The sequence below is a fragment of the Anomaloglossus baeobatrachus genome, chromosome 3 (genome assembly GCF_048569485.1).
Source record: "Anomaloglossus baeobatrachus isolate aAnoBae1 chromosome 3, aAnoBae1.hap1, whole genome shotgun sequence".
NCBI lineage: Eukaryota > Metazoa > Chordata > Amphibia > Anura > Aromobatidae > Anomaloglossus > Anomaloglossus baeobatrachus.
In genome coordinates, this window is record NC_134355.1 from 381,306,172 (window position 1) to 381,333,371 (window position 27,200).

General features: G+C 47.1%; 1 protein-coding gene across 3 annotated transcripts in view; it reads right to left on the reverse strand.

Moving 5' to 3' along the window:
* The window catches only part of LOC142296507 (uncharacterized), a 285,214-nt gene that overhangs the window by 113,470 nt on the left and 144,544 nt on the right, over window positions 1–27,200 (reverse strand). Inside the window, exons 2-3 of one of the 3 annotated variants that reach the window (XM_075340179.1) lie at window positions 4,550–7,366; window positions 801–2,405 (exon numbers count right to left, since the gene is read on the reverse strand). The exons of 1 other annotated variant lie outside the window; for it this stretch is intronic. In XM_075340179.1, coding sequence (XP_075196294.1) covers window positions 2,398–2,405; window positions 4,550–5,603 — 1,062 coding nt within the window. In that variant the 5' untranslated portion in view covers window positions 5,604–7,366 and the 3' untranslated portion in view covers window positions 801–2,397. Of the gene's footprint in view, window positions 1–800; window positions 7,367–27,200 lie in introns of those variants that run through there. One more of the 3 variants, XM_075340178.1, reaches the window with a different exon arrangement.

Consider the following 27,200-nt stretch of genomic DNA (forward strand, 5'->3'; position numbering starts at 1 on the left):
TTGTCTATTCACATACACATTAGTATTTCCCTTCTCTTGGCAGGTGCCATTATCACAGAAGTGAGCCACAGCATTAAAATCGCTAACAGATAAGATGCAGTCACTTTATCTGTCAGTGGTTTTAATGGTATGGTTAATAAATTAGGTTTATTGGCAAAATTCTCTAACTTTCTGCAGTTTTCAATTAACCAATCAAATAAGAACAATTTATATAACTGAGCACAGCTATTAGAACAGGTGGTATATCCAAATTCAACACAAAATGGCACCTTTAAAGACTATTACAGTCTCAAAATTGATCAACTTTTTCATGATAGAGGTCTTTTCATCTAAATGGCAGCACTTTAGCTATATTGACTGCTTCAGATGTGATGCATAACCAAAACAATCTTTTGGCAGTCTTCCTCAGCAATGTTAACTAATTTCTCATAGGCAATGACCTCCAATTCACTAATACTTTTGGGTTATCAAGAGAGTGGTCCAAAAAGTTGGGTGAACATTTCATTGCCTTGCACAAACATGGAAACGGACAGAAAAAACTAAAAAAAAAACAATAGATATTCCTAAAAAAACAACCTGTTTTTTATTCCACTGTGGAATAAAAACCGCTTTTTTTCTAGCGTTGGATCAATGATCTTCATTTTGGTTAGTGCAGCCCAAAACTATGAATGGTGTTTTTCTTTAAGCATTCTGGCAGAGTTCATACACCACGAAAAGAGAAGAGAGAACAAGGCGAACAAGGTCCAATATATGTAAAAAAGTATATTTATTTATGACAATTTAATCAGAACAATGGTACAATCAAGAGCAGCGAATGAGGGCACAAAATAAATTTAAGTGGTGAACAAGTGTCAAAACCTGCAGAAAACACACCAATCATTAAGGATAAAAGAAGGGATACAGTACAAGGACAAATATACACATATATAGCTGTAGTAACATTATCATATAGCATTACATATAAGAGATAAATCATATACCAAGCCAATTGATAATGGCCACTCATATATGAAATATAATGCTAGCCCAATTGGAAGTTACATATGTATCACACATGCATTAAAGCCGCAGAAAAATAGCAGGAGACCCAATAAGGGCTCACCCAAAAGGTGGGCAAAAAATACCCAAAACCGCACACATACGCGGCATACAGTGCAACTTCCAATGGGAAGATCATATATGTGGCATATAATGCAACTCACAATGGGAACCACATATATATAAGCCTCGTGTGCTGAGCGGCTAACCAATGGTGGAAGACCCCAATAGGGACTAATCCATAAAAAATAAAACATGGACTGACAATGAAAACCGCATATATAGCGTTACACTAGGTGTAAAGTGCACATATATCCCTCATATCCTACATAAACTGTAGACAGCAAAGCAGCTGAATAGTATGGGAAGCACAATCAAGGCTCACCCACTAATACATCCTTACTATTATGGTGGAAAATCCAGAATGTGACATGGAAATGAGCATGCCAAGGCAGCTGACTACTTGTATAGCAAGACTGCTACAGAAACCAACCGCAGCTGAATAATAATGGGGAACACGAGCAGGGCTCACCCACTAATACATCCTTACTGATATAATGGAAAATCCACAATTGGACATGACAAATAAACATACCAGAGCAGCTGACTGATCGCGTGGCAGGATTACTGCAGGAGACAGCCCGACGGCCGTTTCGAAAACCTTCGTCACGGGGCAGTGATGGAGTATGAAAGCACCTGGTATATAACATGACAGGCGGCCAATCAGAGACGGACCGCGTAGTGACGTTCACGCTGCCATGACAATGCGGGACGCCGAGCGGCGGCCGCGTCAGCGACACGTGACCAAGGAAATCCCAGACCACGTGACACTTAGTGACGCGACAGGCCAGTCAGCGGACCGCAGCCACGGCACCGTGAACGTACAGCAGCCAACCCAGATCGGGCGCCAGCGATGGTACATAATAATGCTTACAATAACACCAATAATACTAGAAAATACATTAACCCCAATTGTGCATACCTAAACCATAATAATGCCAGGATCCGCATGTAGAAAACATCATATCCATAGATTAGGACCAGACCATAAGAAAAGACATAATCATAGTACACCAAATGATAGTTGTTACAGATCACATCAATTATATGACACAATCAGTACATTTGGACAAAATATGTAATATCACCTCAAATATTTAGACAATTCATTATAATATCGTATAAGGCATCAATACAATTTTAATAATATTATCAGGAACAAACGATCCATGACTTCATAAGTATTCCTCAAATGACATAAAAGGATTTCATATCCCGAGCATAGGGCATGGTCATAGTCCAATCCAAATGATAATTACTGCAGATCACTGAAAAAGTCATGTGCAAGAAAACATATAATCAGACACCTAGAAAAGAAAATTTAAAATAAAGTTAAAAACAGCACTTTCAACCTAAAAACATCACAAAAAAGAGGAAAAACTATTATTTTCATTGAGGCCAGATGGACATGTTGTATTAAGAATCCATATCCATCTGGCCTCAAGTTGTGCCAAGCGCACACTGACCGCACCTCCCCTAGCATCCATATTGAGCATGTCAATACCCCTAACCTTAAGCCCCCTTGCGTCAGAATTATGACATAATTTGAAATGTCTCGGCAAGGTCTTAAGGGTAGGTGCGTCCTCAACTGTTGCAGATGCCAGAATCCCCAACACATGCTCCCTGACCCTTACCTTAAACTGCCGGGTAGTAAGCCCGACATAAATTTTACCACAAGGGCAAGTTGCGTAATACACAACTGCACAACTAGTGCATGTAATGCGTTGTTTGATAGGGTAAGTTTTCAAGTTGGACGAATCACAAAAGGAGTCAGAGCGCACAATGTTGGGACAAGCTATGCATCCGCCACAGGGGACACACCCACCCCGGACCGCCGGTATAGACTGGCCAAAAATAGTCTGAACAAGAGGGGGTCTATACAGGGACCGAACAAAATGGTCATACAAGTTTTTAGCTCTCCGGATACCAAAGTAGGGCCTATCAGGTAGAATTTTACGTAGAGTGGGATCAGCTCTCAAAATAGACCACGATTTGGATACACACTCCCTCATGGCTGAAAACTGAGCATGATACTGTGTGACAAATCTCACCACCTCGTCACCATGAGGTTTATTTTTCGGATACAGCAACTGATCACGTGTACTATACTTTGCGCGATGGTAGGCGTGCTTAATTGATCTATTACTATAGCCACGTTCTCTAAACATTGTCTTAAGTTTAGTGGCTTGAACCTCAAAATCCTCATTGGTTGAGCACACCCTACGTATCCTCAAAAATTGTCCCACAGGGACAGCATTGAGCATATAGGCAGGATGGGAAGATGAGGCGTGTAGAAATGAATTGGCAGCCGTTGGTTTGCGGAAAAGATCCGTCTGTATAAATCCTGAAGCATCACGCTTCAGGACCACATCGAGAAAGTCAATCCTGTCATGGGAAAAAGAATATGTTAAATGAATATTATACTCATTTTTATTAATAACAGAAAAAAACTCCTTCAATAAATGAGACGGCCCCTGCCAGATCAAAAAGATGTCGTCAATGTACCGTGCCCAAAAGGGGACACGGTCCATTGACGACAGCCGATCCGACAGGAAGAGGTCCCTCTCCCACAGCCCCAGGAACAAGTTGGCATACGACGGCGCGAAAGCCGCGCCCATCGCTGTGCCCTGGAGCTGCAAGTAGAAGGACCCCTTAAAAAGAAAAAAATTATGTGTTAAAGAAAATTCAAGAAGAACCATGACAAGATTGACGATCTCCGATGTAAAATTAGACATATTGATGAAATACCGCACGGCTGCCAATCCATCGCCATGACGAATATTGGTGTACAGAGATTCAACATCTGCACAAACCAACAAGGTATCATCACCTAAATGCATTCCATCCACCCGCTTTAATAGATCCCCAGTATCCTTCAAAAAGGAGGGGAGAGTCTGGACAATGGGCTGGAGGATGGACTCTATCCATTTGTTGACATTCTCAAGGAAACCGTTACATCCAGAAATAATAGGTCGCCCGGGAGGGGTAGAACTATTCTTATGTATCTTTGGTAATAGATACATAGTCACCACAGATGGTTCATTTACCTGTAGTGCCGAAGCCAGATCAGAGGTGACAACACCGTCATCTGTTGCCCTTTTTAGTATGTTCTTGAGTTGGGCAGAAAAACTAGACAAAGGGTTATATGTTAGTTTTTTATAACAAGCCGAATCAGATAGCTGGCGAAACGCCTCCTTCTCATACATATCTGAAGGCCAAATGACGATGTTGCCGCCCTTATCAGCCGGCTTCAGCACTACATTAGATAAGTGTTTTAGTTCATATAGGCGAGATCGCTCCTCCCGGGTGAGATTATCCTCTCTAGATGTAACATGTGTAGCGATCTCCTTGAAGTTCTCAGACACAATCTGGACAAATAACTCAATATTAGGGCAAGATGCAAAAGATGGGAACCTTTTGGAGCGTGGTTTAATAGAAGAAGGAATCTTACCTTCAACACCAATTGTACTCTCAGCAGATAGCTCCTCTAGGATCCTTATAGCCTCCTGTTCCTGTGCTGAGGGAAACATAGAGTGCAATTGATCATCAAAGAAGTACTTCTTGAAAATTAAAGAACGGGCAAAGATGTGAAGATCCTTAGTGGCCAAGAACGGATCGAACTTGGCCACAGGGGAAAATGACAACCCCCTCTCCAATAAGGATACATCTGCTGAGGTCAACTGGTGCGTGCTTAAATTAATTACCTTATTGGAACCCCTATGTTGTTTAGGGGGACGTAAAGATGTCTGATACTGGCGAGAATATCCAGCTCCACGTCCGCCACCTCCAAAATGAGCTCCAGATCGTGTCTGAGACATGGATGATATATCTGATTGGTCACTGGTTGAATTCGCAGAAGAAAAGGAAGAGGATCTAACCAAACTATTGTGCGTAGAAGAAGGTCTTCTCCAAAAATATACCATATTCGTGGCAAAATCACGTTGGTCACGATTAAACTTTTTTAATTGAGTATCCTGAATCTTTTTAACTGCCGAATCCAATTTAGCATCCAATGCCTTCTCAAAGTTTTTAAATTTATCCTCCGTGCATTTGCTCTTCAGCAAAGCCTGTTCACTCTCCAGTTCCTTGTCCAGTTTCAGAATATGATCAGTATTATATTTGATCAATAATTGCATTAGGGTGGATGAGCATAAATTACACGCCTCTTCCCATTTTTTAATGAATTCATCATCCTCAACAATGAAGGTAGGGGTCACACGAACCCGAAGTCCACGTGGTATAATTTGCTTAGAGGTGTACCTCTCTAACAATGCTCTACTCCACCATAAGCGTGTGCGCTTAAGTAAATGGAATTGAATGTCAGAAAATAGTTCCTCAGTCTGTTGATCACCACTCGTATTAATACAATCTGAAGTACCGCCATACACTTGCTCCATTTGGTTGAGCCAAGACGTTTCCTTAGCTCTAAAATCCATGTTGATAATCACTAGGCCTGTGCAAAACACAGCAAGAGGGAATAACAATGAGTTAAGTGAAAAGTACATAATCACATATATACCATTATGATAATTATGGATTAGACAAATATTTGTTGGACATTCGCTGGAAACCACGAAAAGAGAAGAGAGAACAAGGCGAACAAGGTCCAATATATGTAAAAAAGTATATTTATTTATGACAATTTAATCAGAACAATGGTACAATCAAGAGCAGCGAATGAGGGCACAAAATAAATTTAAGTGGTGAACAAGTGTCAAAACCTGCAGAAAACACACCAATCATTAAGGATAAAAGAAGGGATACAGTACAAGGACAAATATACACATATATAGCTGTAGTAACATTATCATATAGCATTACATATAAGAGATAAATCATATACCAAGCCAATTGATAATGGCCACTCATATATGAAATATAATGCTAGCCCAATTGGAAGTTACATATGTATCACACATGCATTAAAGCCGCAGAAAAATAGCAGGAGACCCAATAAGGGCTCACCCAAAAGGTGGGCAAAAAATACCCAAAACCGCACACATACGCGGCATACAGTGCAACTTCCAATGGGAAGATCATATATGTGGCATATAATGCAACTCACAATGGGAACCACATATATATAAGCCTCGTGTGCTGAGCGGCTAACCAATGGTGGAAGACCCCAATAGGGACTAATCCATAAAAAATAAAACATGGACTGACAATGAAAACCGCATATATAGCGTTACACTAGGTGTAAAGTGCACATATATCCCTCATATCCTACATGAACTGTAGACAGCAAAGCAGCTGAATAGTATGGGAAGCACAATCAAGGCTCACCCACTAATACATCCTTACTATTATGGTGGAAAATCCAGAATGTGACATGGAAATGAGCATGCCAAGGCAGCTGACTACTTGTATAGCAAGACTGCTACAGAAACCAACCGCAGCTGAATAATAATGGGGAACACGAGCAGGGCTCACCCACTAATACATCCTTACTGATATAATGGAAAATCCAGAATTGGACATGACAAATAAACATACCAGAGCAGCTGACTGATCGCGTGGCAGGATTACTGCAGGAGACAGCCCGACGGCCGTTTCGAAAACCTTCGTCACGGGGCAGTGATGGAGTATGAAAGCACCTGGTATATAACATGACAGGCGGCCAATCAGAGACGGACCGCGTAGTGACGTTCACGCTGCCATGACAATGCGGGACGCCGAGCGGCGGCCGCGTCAGCGACACGTGACCAAGGAAATCCCAGACCACGTGACACTTAGTGACGCGACAGGCCAGTCAGCGGACCGCAGCCACGGCACCGTGAACGTACAGCAGCCAACCCAGATCGGGCGCCAGCGATGGTACATAATAATGCTTACAATAACACCAATAATACTAGAAAATACATTAACCCCAATTGTGCATACCTAAACCATAATAATGCCAGGATCCGCATGTAGAAAACATCATATCCATAGATTAGGACCAGACCATAAGAAAAGACATAATCATAGTACACCAAATGATAGTTGTTACAGATCACATCAATTATATGACACAATCAGTACATTTGGACAAAATATGTAATATCACCTCAAATATTTAGACAATTCATTATAATATCGTATAAGGCATCAATACAATTTTAATAATATTATCAGGAACAAACGATCCATGACTTCATAAGTATTCCTCAAATGACATAAAAGGATTTCATATCCCGAGCATAGGGCATGGTCATAGTCCAATCCAAATGATAATTACTGCAGATCACTGAAAAAGTCATGTGCAAGAAAACATATAATCAGACACCTAGAAAAGAAAATTTAAAATAAAGTTAAAAACAGCACTTTCAACCTAAAAACATCACAAAAAAGAGGAGTTCATACACCAGTCAGTAGGCAGCAGCAACTGTTATTGAGCTTTGAGATGAAATATGCTTACACCACTCTCTCACATGAGCATATTACCTGGATATATTATATCTTTTTATAAAGGTATCCTGAAGTTTGTGTTTTAATACTATATCAACCATACTTACTGTAGTTGATTCTGATCCTTCGTCCAGGCACTCGACAGACACATTGCCACCAATCAAGACATCATCGATCTGACCATCAATTCTGATGACGATCTTTCCATCGACCTCAATACACAGCCCATCAGTACTTTCTTTGTACACATAGATGTCAGAGAACCCTATGGTCTGGCATGCTTTGTCTCCCCAAAGTATTTACCTAATGAATGTCCTTAAAAATACAGTTGGAATCAAAGTTCTCAAATTCAAAGATAAAGAAACTCTGGCTACACTCTGTACATATTCATCAAGAGGAAGGTATTACTAGCTGCCACAAAATTACTGAGGAGGAAGGTGGTCAAAATTCTCAGGTGACTGCAGAAGACCTGCAGCAAGATTTGGTTGAAACAGGCACTGAGATTTCCATCTGTGCAGTAAAGCCAGAGTCACTCGTGTGAGTGTTGCATCGCATCACCTAGCACGGCGGCACATTCTCCTGACATGAGTGGGTCAGCTGCATGTATTTCAGCTGAAACGCTCCTGTCCAGAGAGTGTGCGGCCATGACAAGTGATGCAATGCAAGACTCACGCAAATTACTTGCAAGTGTTGGAGAATACTAAACATTGACAGTCTCCATTCGTAGACTCCAAGACAGACACATCTACTGACCCACAAGCACAAGAAAATTTGACACTAATAAGCTCAAAAGCCACAGATTTTTTTTTTATTCTGCATGTGAAGCAAATACACAAAAGTTGAACTTTTCGGGCCTATGGATCAATGGAATTCCTGAAGGAGGATAAATGATAAATATTCTTAAAAGTACATCCTGTCTACAGTGAAGTATCGCAGTGACTCAGTGGCTTTGTTGCTGATTTGCTTCCTCTGGCACGGGAAGCCTGCGGTGTGTGGAGAAGAAGATGGATTCAATCAAGTATTATAAAATTCTGGGAAAAGATGTCATGCCTTATTTGACAAAGCTGAAGCTTGAACACTGAAACTTCCAGAATACCTCATACATGCTTTCAAGCGTATCTAAAAGTAAAGTAAATTAAGGCATGGTATCAGAAGAAATCCTAGAAGATTCTGGAGTGTCTGTGTGACGCCCTGGCAGATCAGGTTGTCCTTTGGTGTTGCTAACAGCTTAGCCAATCAAAATCCTAGGAACACTTTGCACTGAACCTACCAGACACACCATTGGGGGGCCTGAAGGGAATAGGGCCGCCCACATGGGGGGTGGTAAGGGGGAAGTGAGGAAAGTGACAGTTGAGCTAAAGTTGAGCTAGAGGAGAGGGGGAGAGTTGTGACCCTAGTGAGGAGAGGTCACGGAGCAGAGCTCCTGTGCACTAGGTGACAGATGTTGGTCTGGGCCTGGTAGGATCTGGAACCCCGGTCGCAGGGGACAGTGTCAAGGGGCATGGACTGCCGAGGAGGGCAGCTGGCGGTCTTGAGCTATCACCAGGCAGGGGCCAGGGCACGACAGGGTACGTGGACCCTAGGCCGTAAAGTAGCTTCACGCGTTCCGGTAATTTACCCGACGGGGGTGAAGACTTCAAGTGTCATCCTCAACCTGCTCCAAAATCGGGGTACTAGCGCACCGATGGGATACGACTTTCCCAATGCAGTCCAAAGAAATCCTACGCGTGAACCCTGAGAGCAAGCTCACTCCGTTAGCCATACGGGTTAGCGGGACCCGAACAGCTTCATACCTACGGGTCCAGCAGAGACAAAGGTGCCAAGGACAGGGCCACAGGCTAACAGCAACACCAAGAGCACGGACCCAAGCGTGCACCCTACAAGCTGCAGTGGTGCTCAGAATTCTGGTTTACAAGCTGTCGGTGTTGTTATTCTGGGACTAAGTGAGTACATTAAAAACCCCGGTTCCTATCCCCAACGGCACCCAAACACCATCCATCCAATGGGCCCCGGGACACAGGCCCCCTACCCACAGAGGGGTTAAACATCAGGCTCCCACACCATCATCACCGGGCTCCCCAACAGCAGCGGTGGTCCCTCACATTGCCACGCACCGTGGGTGGCGTCACAAGTTTTCTAGTCCCCCTGTACATAGCCCCCTTTGATCGAATGGCCACATGACCCCCGGGTCCGGAGACCCCTCGAGCCAATCCGGATCCGAACAGCCCGGCTGCTGGCACGGTGGGGGGGGCACATCTGTCACAGTTGTCTGATTTGAACATCATATAAAATCTTTGGTAGAATTTTAAGAGGATGGTTGCAGCCTACAAACTCAAGAATATTTGTGAACTGGAGACCATTGTGCATGAGGATTGGGATAATATTCCTCATGAACTTGCAGAAGCTGTTCTTTGTATAATCATTACATTTGCAGCAGGTCGTAACAGCCCACGGGACATTCAATAAGTTTTAAAAACGTCTGTCATAAAGGGGTTAAAAAATTCTAAGTTCACATGTCCAGTAGTCATCCATTATAACGGATTCTGCAGCAATCCGTTGGCAAAAAAGTTCTGCAAACACAACTTTTTTGTCCATTGTTAAATATTTGATATTTGCATCTGTTTAATTTTTTTTAACATGGAAGAGTATGGAAAACAGATCCATTAATGGATTGCTATTTAGTCATCCATTATTCTTTCATTTGCAAACAATCCATTTTTTTTCTTACACGATCCATTTCAAATGGGAGATAAATAGAAATCCGTTAATGGAATCATCCTCCATAAACTCCCATGTTAAAAAAAGGATGTGGCAGATATCGTTTTGTCAATGGATCTCTGCAGGATCCATTCAAATGGATGATTACAGGACATGTGAACGCTGCCTATGTGGCGCCCTGGACTAGCCAGGTCATCATAGATAACACACAAACAACCCCACCCCCATTAGACAGGGACACCAGTCAAACACAAAACCCTTGTTGCCTCCCTCCAGTGTCTGATGTCCACACCAGATGGGGCAGAGCCAAGCGGTTGGCCCCACCCACCGAGGAGTTCACAGGCCTGGAGGCAGGAAAAGTGACAGATAGAGTTTGGAGTTTGAAGTGAGAGGAGCGAGCACTGGAGTGTCTGGGTTTGTGGCCCAGGCACTGACAGCAAGGTTGGCAGACGGTGGTGGCCGTCTGCAGGAGTGGTGAAGCAATACGGAACCGTAGGACTGGGGTCGGGCGTTGGCCCGCCGGTACTGACCGGGGAGCGAAGTGAAGCCAGCACACACAGGCAGGGCCATCGGACCCCGACCAGGCTTAGAGCCGCCGACAATAGTCAAATCCGAATGTGATCGGAACCCCATGGGTTTCCTAACAGCAAAAGTCCCGATTGAAGGCAACCGCCCACACCGTGAGGGTATACAGCTACCACCTAAAGCTAGAGAGCCAAGGGCCAGCGCCTGCGGGCAAACGGGCTCCTCCGGTACCCATACACCGGGGAGCGGACTACCGTTGGGGATCCATAGTAGTCAAACGAGAACATCAAGGTGCAGGGAAAGACAGCCGTCATCACCTGTCCAGGGAGAGACACAGCAGCCGGCTGCGGGACCCATCCATCCAGCCGTTTGGTTTACCGAGGACTTTGTACGTTTCTTACTGAGTGAGTACACCCGTGCCATCCGGCACCGCGCCGCGCTGTCGCTGCAACCCTGCACTTCACCAACCCTGCCTCCCCGTCTCATCATCGGGCCCCGGGACCACAGACCCCTACCCACGGAGGGGGAAAACAACATCCCAGCTGCTCCCTACCATCGCTCCCGGGATCCCTGTCACCAGCAGCGGTGGTGCCCATCTTCACCACGACCCGTGGGTGGCGTCACAGACTAAATCCCCCAAACCAACCACCCCTTTCACTCACGGGCGAGGAGCGCCGCTCGAGTCCCTGGATCCGGCCCACCGCTCGAGCCACCGAGCAGCAGCAGCAGCGCTGGACCCAAGCGTTAGCGAGAGCGCAGCAGCGGCAGCGTCCTCCCCGCCCGCGACACCTAATTCTAATACTGCAGTCATTAAAGAGCCATTTTTGTGGTGAGTTTGGAAAGAATACTTGTTATAAGAGTTTTGTTGAACTATATACAGTAAATTGTTCTTGTTTGGTTTATTGCAAATAGCAGAAAGTTTGTACATGGCTCTAATAAAACTAATATGCAACTTTATATGTACATATGTGTAATAGCCAATATTGGAAATAAGAATTACAAGTACATCTATAAAGTGATCACAAAATGTAATGCAATTCAAACCAGTCTTATGTTTAGATTCTTCAAAATATTCAGCCTTTGCATTGATAACAGCTTGGCAGGCATATGGTATTCCCCAAACTAACTTCATGGTGTAGCATCATTGTTGCTTTTTCAACATGCTTAAATTAAGTCCCATGAGCACTCGTTTGCTCTCTTTCCTGCCTATGTTCCCTCTATTACTCTAAATTCTCAACAAATCTAAACAACCTACATTCCAACATGACAAAACATGACTGACTATGATTGTTCTTTGATACATGGGTCATTTGTCATGGCAATATCATGAAAAAGTTACAGTTGTGGCCGAAAATGTTAGCACTCTTAACATTGTTTCAGAAAATGAAGTATTTCTTCCAGAAAATTATTGCAATCAGATTGCAATATTTGGTCAAGAGGTGTAGATTGGGTGCATGAATATGGTGTCAAAATTTAATCCCTAAATTGGCATCTCTTGGCCCAAAAGTGCAAAAAAAATATTTTGATGCCATATCAGTGCGGGTTTCTGCCAGGAGGTGGAAATTTAGTGCTGAAATGTCTACACCAGATTTCACCACCAAATTTGCACCTCCTGGCAGAAAACTGCACCGAACCGTTTGTTTTGCATTTTTAAGCGAAGAGATGCAAATTTGGTAATGAAATATTTCCACCATATTCCTGCACCAAATCTACCCTTCCTGACAAAAAAATGCATCACTACCGCGACTGGTACCCTATGCAAACATCATCTGTAAATTGATAGGTTGTGAGTGGTTGTTTAATTAGTATTGTGCCCCGGTGCTGCCCACACCTTTATCATGGGGGTCTGCTGCATCTTGCTAGTACATTGATAATCTGACCTGGTGTTGGTAATGGCTGTTTCTTTATCTGTGATTTTTGTTTGAAATGATGTTCTTTTCTATGAGCCATTTTTAAATCCCTTAAAATAGAACAAGAATTTCCATTTAAAAAGTTATGTATGTGCACAGCTGAGCAAGCAATTCAATGTCATCTGATTATAATAAAAATAAATGGCACAGATCCGTATTTTTACTCTTGTATCTGAATTCCTTTGGGAAAATGTATAATTAAAAGCCATATACAATGAGTATAAAAGGCTAATTGAGACAGGTTTAATGAAATCTTGTGTAAGAAATAAGATATGTGGTAGATATCATCTGGCCAGATTGTAAATTATAATGATAAAGACATTTTTAAACAAGTTTAAAAGAAAGTAGGAAGGTGGTGAAAAAAAATGTCTTTTTTTGAAAATCAGACTGTAGGGAAAAAATTATTCTGTTATTCAGCAGGAGTGTGCGAGTAAAGGATAGACAAGGAGACTTAAGCGGGCTTTACACGCTACAAAATCGCTAATGCGAAGTCGTTGGGGTCACGGAATTTGTGACGCACATCCGGCCGCATTAGCGATGCCGTTGCGTGTGACACCTATGAGCGATTTTGCATCGTCGCAAAAACGTGCAAAATCGTTCATCGGTGACATGGGGGTCCATTCTCGAATATCGTTGGAGCTGCAGGTATGAAGTAGTTTGTCGCTCCTGCGGCAGCACACATCGCTCTGTGTGACACCGCAGGAACGAGGAACCTCTCCTTACCTGCTGCCGGCCCCAATGCGGAAAGAAGGAGGTGGGCGGGATGTTACGTCCCGCTCATCTCCGCCCCTCCGCTTCTATTGGGCGGCCGCTCAGTGACGTCGCTGTGACGCCACACGGACCGCCCCCTTAGAAAGGAGGCGGTTTGCCGGTCACAGCGACGTCGCAGGGAAGGTAAGTATGTATGACGGGTCCGGCCGATGCTGTACGACACGGGCAGCGATTTGCCCGTGTCCCACAACCGATGGGGGCGGGAACGCACGCTAGCGATATCGGTACCAATATCGCAGTGTGTAAAGTAGCCTTTAGAGGAGCAAAACAGTGGAAAGGAGGGCTGGTATAAGAACTCGAATAAGAAGTATTGGAAACAGATCTCATGTAAGATATTTTGATGTAAAAAAAATGTATTTACTTAGGATTAATAGGTTTTATGTATTTATAACAGGTAAGGTTCCTGTAACTGTTGTGATTATAATTTATTATTGATTACATAAGACAATTTAAGTATGAAAATGTAGACAATTTCTCAAAATAGTTATTATAAAGAGGGTTAATTGTACTATATGAAAAAAGTAATTCCAATTTGGAATACATCAATGGAAAAATTACAGAGTTTTTATCCTTTTCTGCTGGGATCTTTCTAATTCAATTACAAAAATGTATGTTTTTAAGGGACTTACCCATTTCAGAAATTTTTGGTCCTCCAGCACAATTTTTAGTAGAAAAAAAAACCATGCTTTACTTAAGGCCCCGTTACACGCAGCGACGTATCTAAAAATATATCGCTGGGGTTACGGATTCCGTGATGCACATCCGGTCTTGTTAGCGACGTCGTTGCGTGTGACACCAACGAGCGGCCATTAATGATGGAAAATATTCACCAAATCGTCCATCGTTGACACGTCGTTCATTTTCAAAAAATCGTTGATTGTTGAGGATGCAGGTTGTTTGTCATTCCTGAGGCAGCACACATCGCTATGTGTGACACCTCGGGAACGACAAACTACAGCTTACCCGTGGCCGCCGGCAATGAGGAAGGAAGGAGGTGGGTGGGATGTTACGGCCGCTCATCTCCGCCCCTATGCTTCTATTGGGCGGACGCTAAGTGACGCCGCTGTGATGCCGCACGAACCGCCCCCTTAGAAAGGAGGCGGTTTGACGTCCACAGCGACATTGCTAGGCAAGTAAGTCCGTGTGACGCCTCCTAACAATATTGTGCGCCACGGGCAGAGATTTGCCCGTGATGCACAAATGACGGGGGCGGGTACGCTCGCTAGCGATATCGCAAGCGATATCGCTGCGTGTGAAGCCACCTTTACTGTCCTTGGGTCCAGCACTGACTCTCTACAGCTACTTCCAGTGTCCAGTATGGACTGTGGCGCTGATGTCATGTTGACAGCAGCCAATCAGTGAGCTGAGGTTTACCCTTGTAGACAAAGTGCCTGCTCAGTGCTGATGAGATCAGTGATTTGCTGCCTTGTTGTCGATTTGACTTTAGCGCCACAGCCCATACCAGACACAGGAAGCAGTGGCGGAGAGTCAACTCTGACTTGTGAATAAAAGTGATTTGTGTTTTTTTCTAAGAAAAAACTCTACCCAGGGCCCAAGATTTTATGAAAGAGGGCAACTCATTTTGAGCATAGGTTGCACAAAAGGTTTTGTGTATCATTTTGTAACAGCTGTTTTACTAGTCCTAAAGTCCATTATGCAAAAAACAACGAAAGATAACAAAAATGCGTAATAAATATTAACTAACAAAATTCATACTTTCATTTGAACACAATACATTTTTTCTAATATGCACCCTCCAAAAAAGAGGAAGAGTAGCTAGAAAATAAATTAAATCTGTAGAACAGAAAGTCTTTAATATTTTTATTAAGAACACTGCAAAATATCTATTCCCTAATCCCTCCAAATTATGTAGGTATTATAAGCATATTAAAATACTTACCAATGTCCATGTTCCCCAGTTCCAGCATTCCTCTTGTTGTCTTCTAGAACATGTAACCTAAAATCAAATTAGCCAGCTGACTCAGAGATATATCTATGACCTGCAGGTCACTTTGGCAATGTAATTCTATGGATTCCATATAATCGAGTTTTTTGACCTATCTTCATATCTACCTCAGCTGAGATACTATTATTATTTTTATTATTATTTATTATTATAGTGCCATTTATACCATGACGCTTTACCAGTGAAAGGGTATACATAAAAACAAGTACAACAATCATTAACAATACAAAACAGACTAGTACAGGAAGAAAGACGACCCTGCCAGCAAGGGCTCACAGTCTACAGGGAATGGATGACGGTACAATAGGCGAGGACAAAGCTGCTTGCGCAGTGGTGTACTGGACTGAGGGTTATTGTCGGTTGTAGGCTTGTTGGAAGAGGTGGGTCTTCAGGTTCCTCTTGAAGCTTTCCACGATAGAAGAGAGTCTGATATGCTGGGGTAGAGCATTCCAGAGTATGGGGGGGGGCACTGGAGAAATCTTGTATGTGATTGTGGGAAGAGGAGATAAGAGAGTAGAGAAGGAGATCTTGTGAGGATCTGAGGTTGCGTGCAGGTAGGTACTGGGAGACTAGGTCACAGATGTAAGGAAGAGACAGGTTGTGGATGGCTTTGAATGTCATGGTTAATGTTTTGAACTGGAGTCTTTTGGCAATGGGAAGCCAGTGAAGGGATTGGCAGAGTGGTGAGGCTGGGGAATAGTGAGGGGAGAGGTGGATTAAGCGTGCCACAAAGTTTAGGATAGATTGGTGGGGTGCAAGAGTGTTGGAAGGGAGGCCACAGAGCAGGAGGTTGCAGTAGTCGAGGCGGGAGATGATGAGTGCATGTACTAATTGTGAGGTAGCACGGTCGGCTGCGCAGCAGAAGACACGGGATCCAGGCATTAAGGTTCACAGCACACGGTTTTAATGTCCAAACAAAAGTCCACCACAATATACATGTGCCTCTCCAGCAGAGAACTCAGGGAGTTCTGTTCACTCCCCCACACCCGGCACACCTGCTCTCGTTCCTGTTTCCATTTAACCCTTCCTTCAGCCTGTAGGGAAACAGCATTAACCCTGGAGTGGATTTACTTTCTATCATGGAGGGAGCACAGCCGGGGCGAGACATACCGGCCGTAATAGATAACCCCGGTCACAGTCTCACATACCCCCCCCCTCAGTTCAATCGTGCGGGGTTGAACTCTCGCCATCAAACACGGGCCGCGGGACAAGGCATCGGCGTTGCCCTGCAACCCACCGGCCCTATGTTCAACCGTAAACCGGAAGTTCTGCAGAGAAAGGAACCACCGGGTAACCCGGGCATTCCGTTCCTTGGCGGACCTCATCCAGACCAGTGGAGAGTGATCCGTCACCAAGTGAAACTGCCGTCCCAGCAGGTAATAGCGTAGGGACTCCAAGGCCCACTTGATCGCCAGGCACTCCTTCTCCACTACGCTATAATTCCGCTCGGGAGGGGTGAGCTTCCTACTTAAGAAGGTGACGGGGTGTTCCTCCCCCTGAACCACCTGAGACAGCACTGCCCCCAGGCCGACCTCGGAGGCGTCAGTCTGTACTATGAACTCCTTCCGGAAATCAGGGTGTACAAGAACGGGCTGTCCGCACAGGACCCCCTTCAGGGCCCGGAAGGAATCCTCGGCCTGCGGAGTCCAGCGCACCATGACGGACTTCTTGCCTTTGAGAAGGTCCGTCAAGGGGGCTGATAGTCCCGCAAAATCCTTTACAAACCTCCTGTAGTACCCCACGATACCCAGGAAGGCCCTAACCTGCTTCGTGGTCAGGGGTCTAGGCCACTTCTGGATCGCCTCAACCTTGTTAATTTGGGGCTTAATCACTCCTTGGCCTATCACGTAGCCCAAGTAGCGGGCTTCCGTGAGTCCCAACGCACATTTCTTGGGATTGGCTGTCAATCCGGCTGTTCGAAGCGCGTCCACCACCGCTTGTACCTGTTCCAAGTGGGTCTGCCAATCGGAGCTGTAAATAATGATGTCATCAAGGTACGCTGATGCATACGCCTGGTGGGGTTCCAGCACTAAGTCCATCAACCTCTGGAACGTGGCCGGAGCGCCATGTAACCCAAAAGGCAAGACAACATAGTGGAAGAGACCCTCCGGCGTAACAAAAGCGGTTTTCTCCTTGGCGGACTCCGTCAGTGGCACCTGCCAGTACCCCTTGGTCAGGTCGAGCGTGGTAAAATATCGCGCCTGTCCCAACCTATCAATCAGCTCATCCACCCGGGGCTTGGGGTAGAGATCGAACTTGGATATTTCGTTCAATCTCCTAAAGTCATTGCAGAACCTTAAGGAGCCATCAGGTTTTAGTATTAGGACAATCGGACTAGCCCATTCACTCTGGGATTTTTCGATGACCCCCAGGCGTAACATTGTCTTTACTTCCTCCGATATGGCTTGTCGTCGAGCCTCCGGTACCCGGTATGACTTCAGGCGTACCTTCAGGTGGGGCTCGGTGACAATATCATGTCGTATCAGACTGGTCCTACCGGGCAGCTCGGAGAAGACATCGGGGTTCTGCAGAACCAACCATCTGGCCTCTCGCCTCTGAGTCTTGGTGAGGGCTTCTCCAATCCTTACTTCCGGTTCATCCTCTCCGGAGGTCGCTGGAGCCGGAGGTGAACGACCCGAAGAGGAGGGAGATGGGGAAAAAACAGCCATCAGGCTTTCCCGTTCCTGCCAAGGTTTTAATAGGTTGACATGGTATATTTGTTCAGGTTTCCGCCTACCGGGCTGCAATACTTTATAGTTAACCACCCCGACTCTTTCCTTTATCTCGTAGGGGCCTTGCCACTGAGCCAGGAATTTACTCTCCGCCGTGGGGATTAATACCAACACCCGATCCCCGGGTTTAAAGGTCCGCACGGTGGCTTGTCTATTGTAGCGGCCGCTTTGCGCGGCCTGAGCCTCCTGTAAATGCTCCTTCACAATTGGCATGACCGCGCTTATGCGGTTCTGCATACCCAAAATGTGTTCAATCACACTTTTATGGGGGGTGGGCTCTTGCTCCCATGTTTCCTTTGCCAGGTCCAACAATCCCCGGGGATGTCGCCCGTATAACAATTCAAAAGGCGAAAACCCCGTGGATGCCTGTGGCACCTCACGGATGGCAAACATCAAATAGGGAAGCATCATATCCCAGTCTTTCCCGTCTTTTGAAATCACCCTTTTGAGCATGGTTTTCAGGGTTTTATTGAAATGCTCGACTAAACCGTCCGTTTGAGGATGATACACAGACGTACACAACTGCTTGATCTGGACTAGCCGGCATAGCTCTTTGGTCACTTTAGACATGAATGGGGTCCTCTGATCCGTAAGGATCTCCTTGGGCAACCCCACCCGGCAGAACACAGCAAACAACTCCCGAGCTATAAGCTTTGCTGCAGTATGTCTGAGAGGTATCGCCTCGGGGTACCGGGTGGCATAGTCAACGATCACTAGGATGTGTTGGTGCCCTCGAGCGGACTTTACGAGGGGCCCCACCAGATCCATCCCTATCCGTTCAAAAGGGACTTCTATAATGGGTAACGGTACCAACGGACTGCGAAAATGGGTCAGGGGTGCGGTAAGCTGACACTCCGGGCAGGTTTCGCAGAACCGTTTTACCTCCCCAAAGACCCCGGGCCAATAGAACCTTTGCAATATTCGCTCCTGCGTTTTCTTGACCCCTAGGTGGCCACTCATCAGGTGTTTATGAGCCAAGTCGAGGACCCGCCGGCGATGCGGCTGGGGCACCACCAACTGCTCTACCCCCACGCCCCGTATTTCATCTACCCGGTAGAGTAAATCCTGCTTAAGAGCGAAATGGGGGTACCTTACCTGGGCACCGGGCAGCTGTGCCACCCCGTCAATTACTGTCACCCGACTCCGGGCATGTATTAATGTAGGGTCCTGGAGTTGGGCTGTCCCAAACGTATCCGGGGACGCCTCCGACTCCGGGATGGGTTCGACCGTCTCAGCCTCTCCTGCCAATACCTCTAGGGGCGACCTATCGGGTTCACATTCTGTCCCTATCATGGGGACCCCTACGGCAGGTGTCCCGGATTCAGGATTGTAGGGCTCAGGTCCCGGACTGACCAATATCTGAGGAGACTTAGGGGGTCCCTTCCAAAAAGTCCAAAAATAGGGCAGATCCCTTCCTAGGATCACGTCATAGGGAAGAGTGTTAATAAGTCCCACCTCATGTTGCACCTGACCGCAAGGTGCTGTGATGATGACAATCCCCGTGGGATAGTCTCGGCGGTCCCCATGTATGCAAACCACCCCCACTGTACGTCCTGTGGCCTTTACTTTAGCCCTCAAGGTGGATCGCACCAGGGTCACTAAGCTTCCGGAATCCAACAATCCTGTAACCGGACATCCATTCACCTGTATTTGGCACAAGTGGGGCTCAGTCTCTGGGGAGACCAGGTCAGCGGTACACACCACCTGAGCATACATTGAACCCCGCCGGGTAACCCCACAATCCATGATCTCCGTGGTGAGTGGACACTGGGCTTCCATATGTCCCACCCGCTGGCACCGCCAACATCTAATGGGGACGGAAACCCCCTTGACGGGTTGTCGTTTAGTGTACAGAACCTTCCGGAGCTCAGGAATGGTGGGCGCGGCCTCAGACGGGACGGTAGGGGACTCCTGCACCGTTGTCAGCGGTGGGTCCTTGGCCCTAGGCTTGGAGGGGCCGGACCGACGGGCGGTACGCAAAGTCTCAGTGTCCCGTATCAAGTCCTGCGTAGCCACATGCCGCTCTACCAGGGACACTAATTGGTCCAGGGTACTCGGGTCACCCTGTCCTACCCACCGTTGAACGGTGACGGGTAAAGTGCGCACAAAACGGTCCACTACTACCCTTTCCACCATTTGCGCCGGGCTCAGAGTGTCAGGCTGCAACCACTTTTTTACAAGATGCAACAAGTCATAGGCCTGGGAGCGTACGGGTTTGGCTTCCTCATAGAACCACTGATTTACCCGCTGAGCCCGTACATAGGTATTCACCCCCAACCGAGCCAGTATTTCGGCTTTCAGGGTCATATAGTCAATGGCGTCCTCGGTACAGAGGTCCAGGTACGCTTTTTGGGGTTCCCCCGTCAGATAGGGCGACAATACCTCAGCCCACTGGGGGGTCGGCAGCTTTTCCCGCTCGGCCACCCGCTCAAACACCGCCAGGAACGCTTCCACATCATCCCCCGGGGTCATCTTTTGCAACGCTTGTCTCACCGCTTTCCGGACGCTGCCGTCGTCACCCGGTCCCGAGGTTGTTGCTGCCGGTCCGGCACGGATCGACTTGGCCAGGAGAACCATCTGTTCTTGGTGCCTTTTTTCCTGCATTTGCAAGGATTGCTGCTGACGTTCCAACGCCCGGAGCAGGTGTGCATTGGTCTGTTGCTGCTGTGCATTAGCCTCTTGTAGCTGTACATTAGTCTGTTGTTGCTGCTTTAGTATGTCCTCCATGGCGTCGCCGGGTTTGGGCTGTAGTATAGCCGCTCGAATCCAGGACATGTGCTACTGGGTCTCCAGGGATGGATGCTACACCTCACCAGCTGTCATGCCCGCATTCTCCACCATATGTGAGGTAGCACGGTCGGCTGCGCAGCAGAAGACACGGGATCCAGGCATTAAGGTTCACAGCACACGGTTTTAATGTCCAAACAAAAGTCCACCACAATATACATGTGCCTCTCCAGCAGAGAACTCAGGGAGTTCTGTTCACTCCCCCACACCCGGCACACCTGCTCTCGTTCCTGTTTCCATTTAACCCTTCCTTCAGCCTGTAGGGAAACAGCATTAACCCTGGAGTGGATTTACTTTCTATCATGGAGGGAGCACAGCCGGGGCGAGACATACCGGCCGTCATAGATAACCCCGGTCACAGTCTCACATAATGTTTTAATATTGATAGTCCTAATGACAGGCTTGTAGTGTTCGGCTGATGGCGAATCAGTACCAAAGTATAGTGATCGAGCACAATCTTCAAGAATAGGTAAACTTCAATGAGAAACCAAGATTTTGTAGTAATTTTTAATGTCTTGAACATTTAAAAAACACATAAATGTCTTTAAGTCATAAGAATTTATTAAAAATTAAAAATCTATTATTTAAGATGTCTCAGCAAAATTGTTATTCCCTAATACCTCCTAATTACGTATGTAATGTAATGGAAGTGCTTTAGAATAGTTACCAAATTCTGTCTTTCCCTGTTTACAGTGCTTCTCTGGTCCCTGTCTGGCCCATGTGACTGCTCCTCTGCTTTGCCAGTTCACACATTGTCTGCTATAATGACTGGTAATTTCTTTTTCAAGGTAAATCTATGCAGGGTCAGACTGGGGTGTCTGGGGCCCACCAGGGGAAATAACTCTAGGGGCCCACCCTACAGCTACATGCAAATATCTATTAGCCACTATCCCCATTATTGTGGAGTGCTGACTGTAAAGCACAGGCAGCTCCTGCACATCTCCTGTGCACACACAATAACTAAGGTACAATTACAATAGTTTGCAGTAATGGGGTCTTTGGTGACAAGTTATCCACAGGATCCACAGGTTTGGTACAGTAGGTGATAACTTATTGATCAGTGGATCCAGACCAGTGGAAACCGCACCGATCGGAAGAATGAGGAACTTTTATCCTTGACAGGGTACTTATATGCCCATTATACAATGCAGCGGCGGCAGGCGGGATGTGTGACCGCAGCTCCATTCATCCAAATGGGGCGGTCAGATAAAAAAAAAAGCACAGCGCTCACAGCCACTGAGGGAATGAATGGATCAGGGGTCGAGTCGGACATGAGTTCCAGTGTAATGGGGGATAGAAATTGCATATTTTGCCGATCAGTTCGGGTCCCAGCAATCACACCCCACAGATGAATAAGTTATCACATGCTTAGGCCACGTTCACACTGTCAGTATTTGGTCAGTATCTTACATCAGTATTTGTAGCCAAAATCAGTAGTGGGTGAAAAATGCAGAAGCGGTGCCCATCTTTCTATTATACTTTTCCTCTCATTTTACTGATTTTACAATTCCTGGTTTTGGCTTCAAATACTGAGGTAAAAAACTCACCAAATACTGTGTGCACGTGGCCTTAGTAAAGGAGATTACTTGTTTTCACTGGAAAACCTGTAAGTGCATATTTCCTGCAGTGCAATAGTCACAGGACAGCGAGGGGTTAAGCATTCAAATATTTAAACTATTGGAAATAAAGAATTTTCCCCATATTGATAGAGAAAAAGTGACCTCCAGACACAACACAATCCACTATACCAGGGGTCAGGAACCTTTTTGGTTAAGAGAGCCGTAAACGCCACATATTTTGAAATATAATTCCGCGAGAGCCGTACAATATGTTTAAAGGGCCATTGACAGATCAATCGCTCCAATGTTCACTTAGTACAGCAAGGAATGCTCCTCCCTGCTGTATAAAGCCACAACTGGACTGAAACAATGGTAATTAGCAGTAAAAAAATCAAATAAATAACTTACATTGTGAACTTGCGATGCATGACATCAGTCCAGCAGTCTGGCTTCTTCTTTTTCCTGCGCATGACTGGAAGCTGGCATTCTTCCCACCTGATGTTGAGAGAATGCCAGCTTTGAGGCATTCGCAGAAGAAAGAAGCTGGAATATTGGACATGTCACACAACGCATTGTCAGTTATGTCAATTATCTATTTTATTATTTTACAGGGAATTATTGTTTAGGTCCAGCGGTGGCTTAGTGCAGCAGAGAGGAACACTCCTTTGTGTACTAAGTGACCGCTGGAGCAATTGTATCTGTCAGTGGCCCAGACACCCTGCTTCCCATACAGCCTGCACCCCCCATATCACACACACACACTGCTCCCCATACAGCCTGCACCCCCCATATCCCACACACACACACTGCTTCCCATACAGCCTGCACCCCCCAGATCTCACACACTACACCCCCATATGTCACATACCCTGCTTCCCATACAGCCTGCACCCCCCATATCACACACACACACTGCTCCCCATACAGCCTGCACCCCCCATATCCCACACACACACACTGCTTCCCATACAGCCTGCACCCCCCAGATCTCACACACTACACCCCCATATGTCACATACCCTGCTTCTCATACAGCCTGCACCCCCCCATATCACACACACACACTGCTCCCCATACAGCCTGCACCCCCCATATCACACACACACTGCTCCCCATACAGCCTGCACCCCCCATATCCCACACACACACTGCTTCCCATACAGCCTGCACCCCCCCATATCACACACACACACTGCTTCCCATACAGCCTGCACCCCCCATATCCCACACACACACACTGCTTCCCATACAGCCTGCACCCCCCAGATCTCACACACTACACCCCCATATGTCACATACCCTGCTTCTCATACAGCCTGCACCCCCCCATATCACACACACACACTGCTCCCCATACAGCCTGCACCCCCCATATCACACACACACACTGCTCCCCATACAGCCTGCACCCCCCATATCCCACACACACACTGCTTCCCATACAGCCTGCACCCCCCCATATCACACACACACACTGCTCCCCATACAGCCTGCACCCCCCATATCACACACACACACTGCTCCCCATACAGCCTGCACCCCCCATATCCCACACACACACACACTGCTTCCCATACAGCCTGCACCCCCCAGATCTCACACACTACACCCCCATATGTCACATACCCTGCTTCCCATACAGCCTGCACTCCCCATATCACACACACACACACTGCTTTCCATACAGCCTGCACCCCCCAGATCTCACACACTACACCCCCATATGTCACATACCCTGCTTCCCATACAGCCTGCACCCCCCATATCCCACACACACACACTGCTCCCCATACAGCCTGCACCCCCCAGATCTCACACACTACACCCCCATATGTCACATACCCTGCTTCCCATACAGCCTGCACCCCCCATATCCCACACACACACACTGCTCCCCATACGGCCTGCATCCCCCATATCCCACACACTACACCCCCATATGTCACATACCCTGCTTCCCATACAGCCTGCACCCCCCATATCCCACACACACACACACTGCTCCCCATACAGCCTGCACCCCCCATATCCCACACACACACACTGCTCCCCATACAGCCTGCACCCCCCATATCCCACACACACACACTGCTCCCCATACAGCCTGCACCCCCCAGATCTCACACACTACACCCCCATATGTCGCATACCCTGCTCCCCATACAGCCTGCACCCCCATATCACACACACTACACCCCCATATCTCACACACCCTGCTTCCCATACAGCCTACACCCCCATATCTCTCACACCCTGCTTCCCATACAGCCTGCACCCCCCATATCCCACACACACACACTGCTCCCCATACAGCCTGCACCCCCCAGATCTCACACACTACACCCCCATATGTCACATACCCTGCTCCCCATACAGCCTGCACCCCCCATATCACACACACACACTGCTCCCCATACAGCCTGCACCCCCCAGATCTCACACACTACACCCCCATATGTCACATACCCTGCTTCCCATACAGCCTGCACCCCCCATATCACACACACACACTGCTCCCCATACAGCCTGCACCCCCCATATCCCACACACTACACCCCCATATGTCACATACCCTGCTCCCCATACAGCCTGCACCCCCCATATCACACACACACACACTGCTCCCCATACAGCCTGCACCCCCCAGATCTCACACACTACACCCCCATATGTCACATACCCTGCTTCCCATACAGCCTGCACCCCCCATATCACACACACACACTGCTCCCCATACAGCCTGCACCCCCCATATCCCACACACTACACCCCCATATGTCACATACCCTGCTCCCCATACAGCCTGCACCCCCCATATCACACACAATACACCCCCATATCTCACACACCCTGCTCACATATCTCACCCTGCCTGTACCCCAACTTACCCCTCTCAAACACTCTGCACCCTTCACATGCTTCTGTCACAGTCTGCAGCCCTCATATGCCCCTCACCCTGCAGCCCCCAGATCTCACACACTACACCCCCATATGTCACATACCCTGCTCCCCATACAGCCTGCACCCCCCATATCCCACACACACACACTGCTCCCCATACAGCTTGCACCCCCCCATATCCCACACACTACACCCCCATATGTCACATACCCTGCTCCCCATACAGCCTGCACCCCCCATATCACACACACACACACTGCTCCCCATACAGCCTGCACCCCCCAGATCTCACACACTACACCCCCATATGTCACATACCCTGCTTCCCATACAGCCTGCACCCCCCATATCACACACACACACTGCTCCCCATACAGCCTGCACCCCCCATATCCCACACACTACACCCCCATATGTCACACACCCTGCTCACATATCTCACCCTGCCTGTACCCCAACTTACCGCTCTCAAACACTCTGCACCCCTTCACATGCTTCTGTCACAGTCTGCAGCCCTCATATGCCACTCACCCTGCAGCCCCCCTCACCCTCATGTCCCCTCTTTTCTTATTACCACTCATGTGTCCAAATCTCCTTCAGGATTCAGTCTCTTGCTTTCTGCCGGCATCCTGTGTCTCCTCCCACACAGTCACATGGGCATGACGTCATCGCAGGTCCTGCAGGATGGAGATTCCGTCTGCTGTGCAGGTCAGGAGCCCTCCTGCAGCTCAGACACGGCTGGTGGCCTCTCCAGGTCAGGGGCCCCTCTACTGACACTGGGCTCCCCTGACTAACAGGCCGGCCACTACACAGCGGCACTACACATAGACGCAGAGCGGCTGCCGGGCCCCTATGTGTACTAGTGCCGCTGTGTAGTGGCCGGCCTGTGAGTCAGGGGAGCCTAGTGTCAGTAGAGGGGCGGCTCACTTCTCCTCGGCGCGTCGTCCATTGCTGTCGCTCGCTCTGACCTCTCAGCAGGCGCGCAGTGATGACGTCACCGCGCTCGCTGCAGAGCTGTCAGAAGAACGCCGACAGTCACAGCGGGGAGAATGATAAGAGAGGGAGCGCCGCTCACTCTCTCATCATTGCTCTCAATTGTATCGGCACCTGCGATGCCGATGCAATTGAAAGCTCGATCCTCGGCGGGGGGCGGTGACAGCGCGGCCACCGGGCCCCCCTGAGTAGCCGGGTGCTGGCGCCGGCCCTGATCCTTCCCATAGACAGGTAGGAGCCCTGTCTGCGAGCCAGATACGGCCATCAAAAGAGCCATATCTGGCTCGCGAGCCATAGGTTCCCGACCCCTGCACTATACCAAGACCAATAATACCACATACAAGGGGGAAATACTGCCACACCGTGACCAGACAACATATTACCACCACATAGTGACCAAATACAACCACATACAAGGGATAAATACTGCCACACCATGATCAGACAACATATTACCAATACATAGTGATCAAACACAACCACATACAAGAAAGTAATACCGCCACACCATAATTAGACCACATAGTAAACAAATATTACCACATACAAGAGAGAAATAACACAACACTATGACCAGACTACCAAATAATACTACATACAAGAGACAAATACCACCATGACAAGACCACATATTACTACTACTACACAGTGACGACTACTACAAGAAATGATCATTTTTAAAAACCACAATACTAATAACATTAATATTACCATCAGTGCCATTATACACAGGAGCTCTGTATATAGTGTCAGTGTACAGGTAATACAGTGATCACAGATGACTTTATAAACAGGAGATCTGTATATAGGTAATACAGTGATCACCAGTAACATTATACACAGGAGCTCT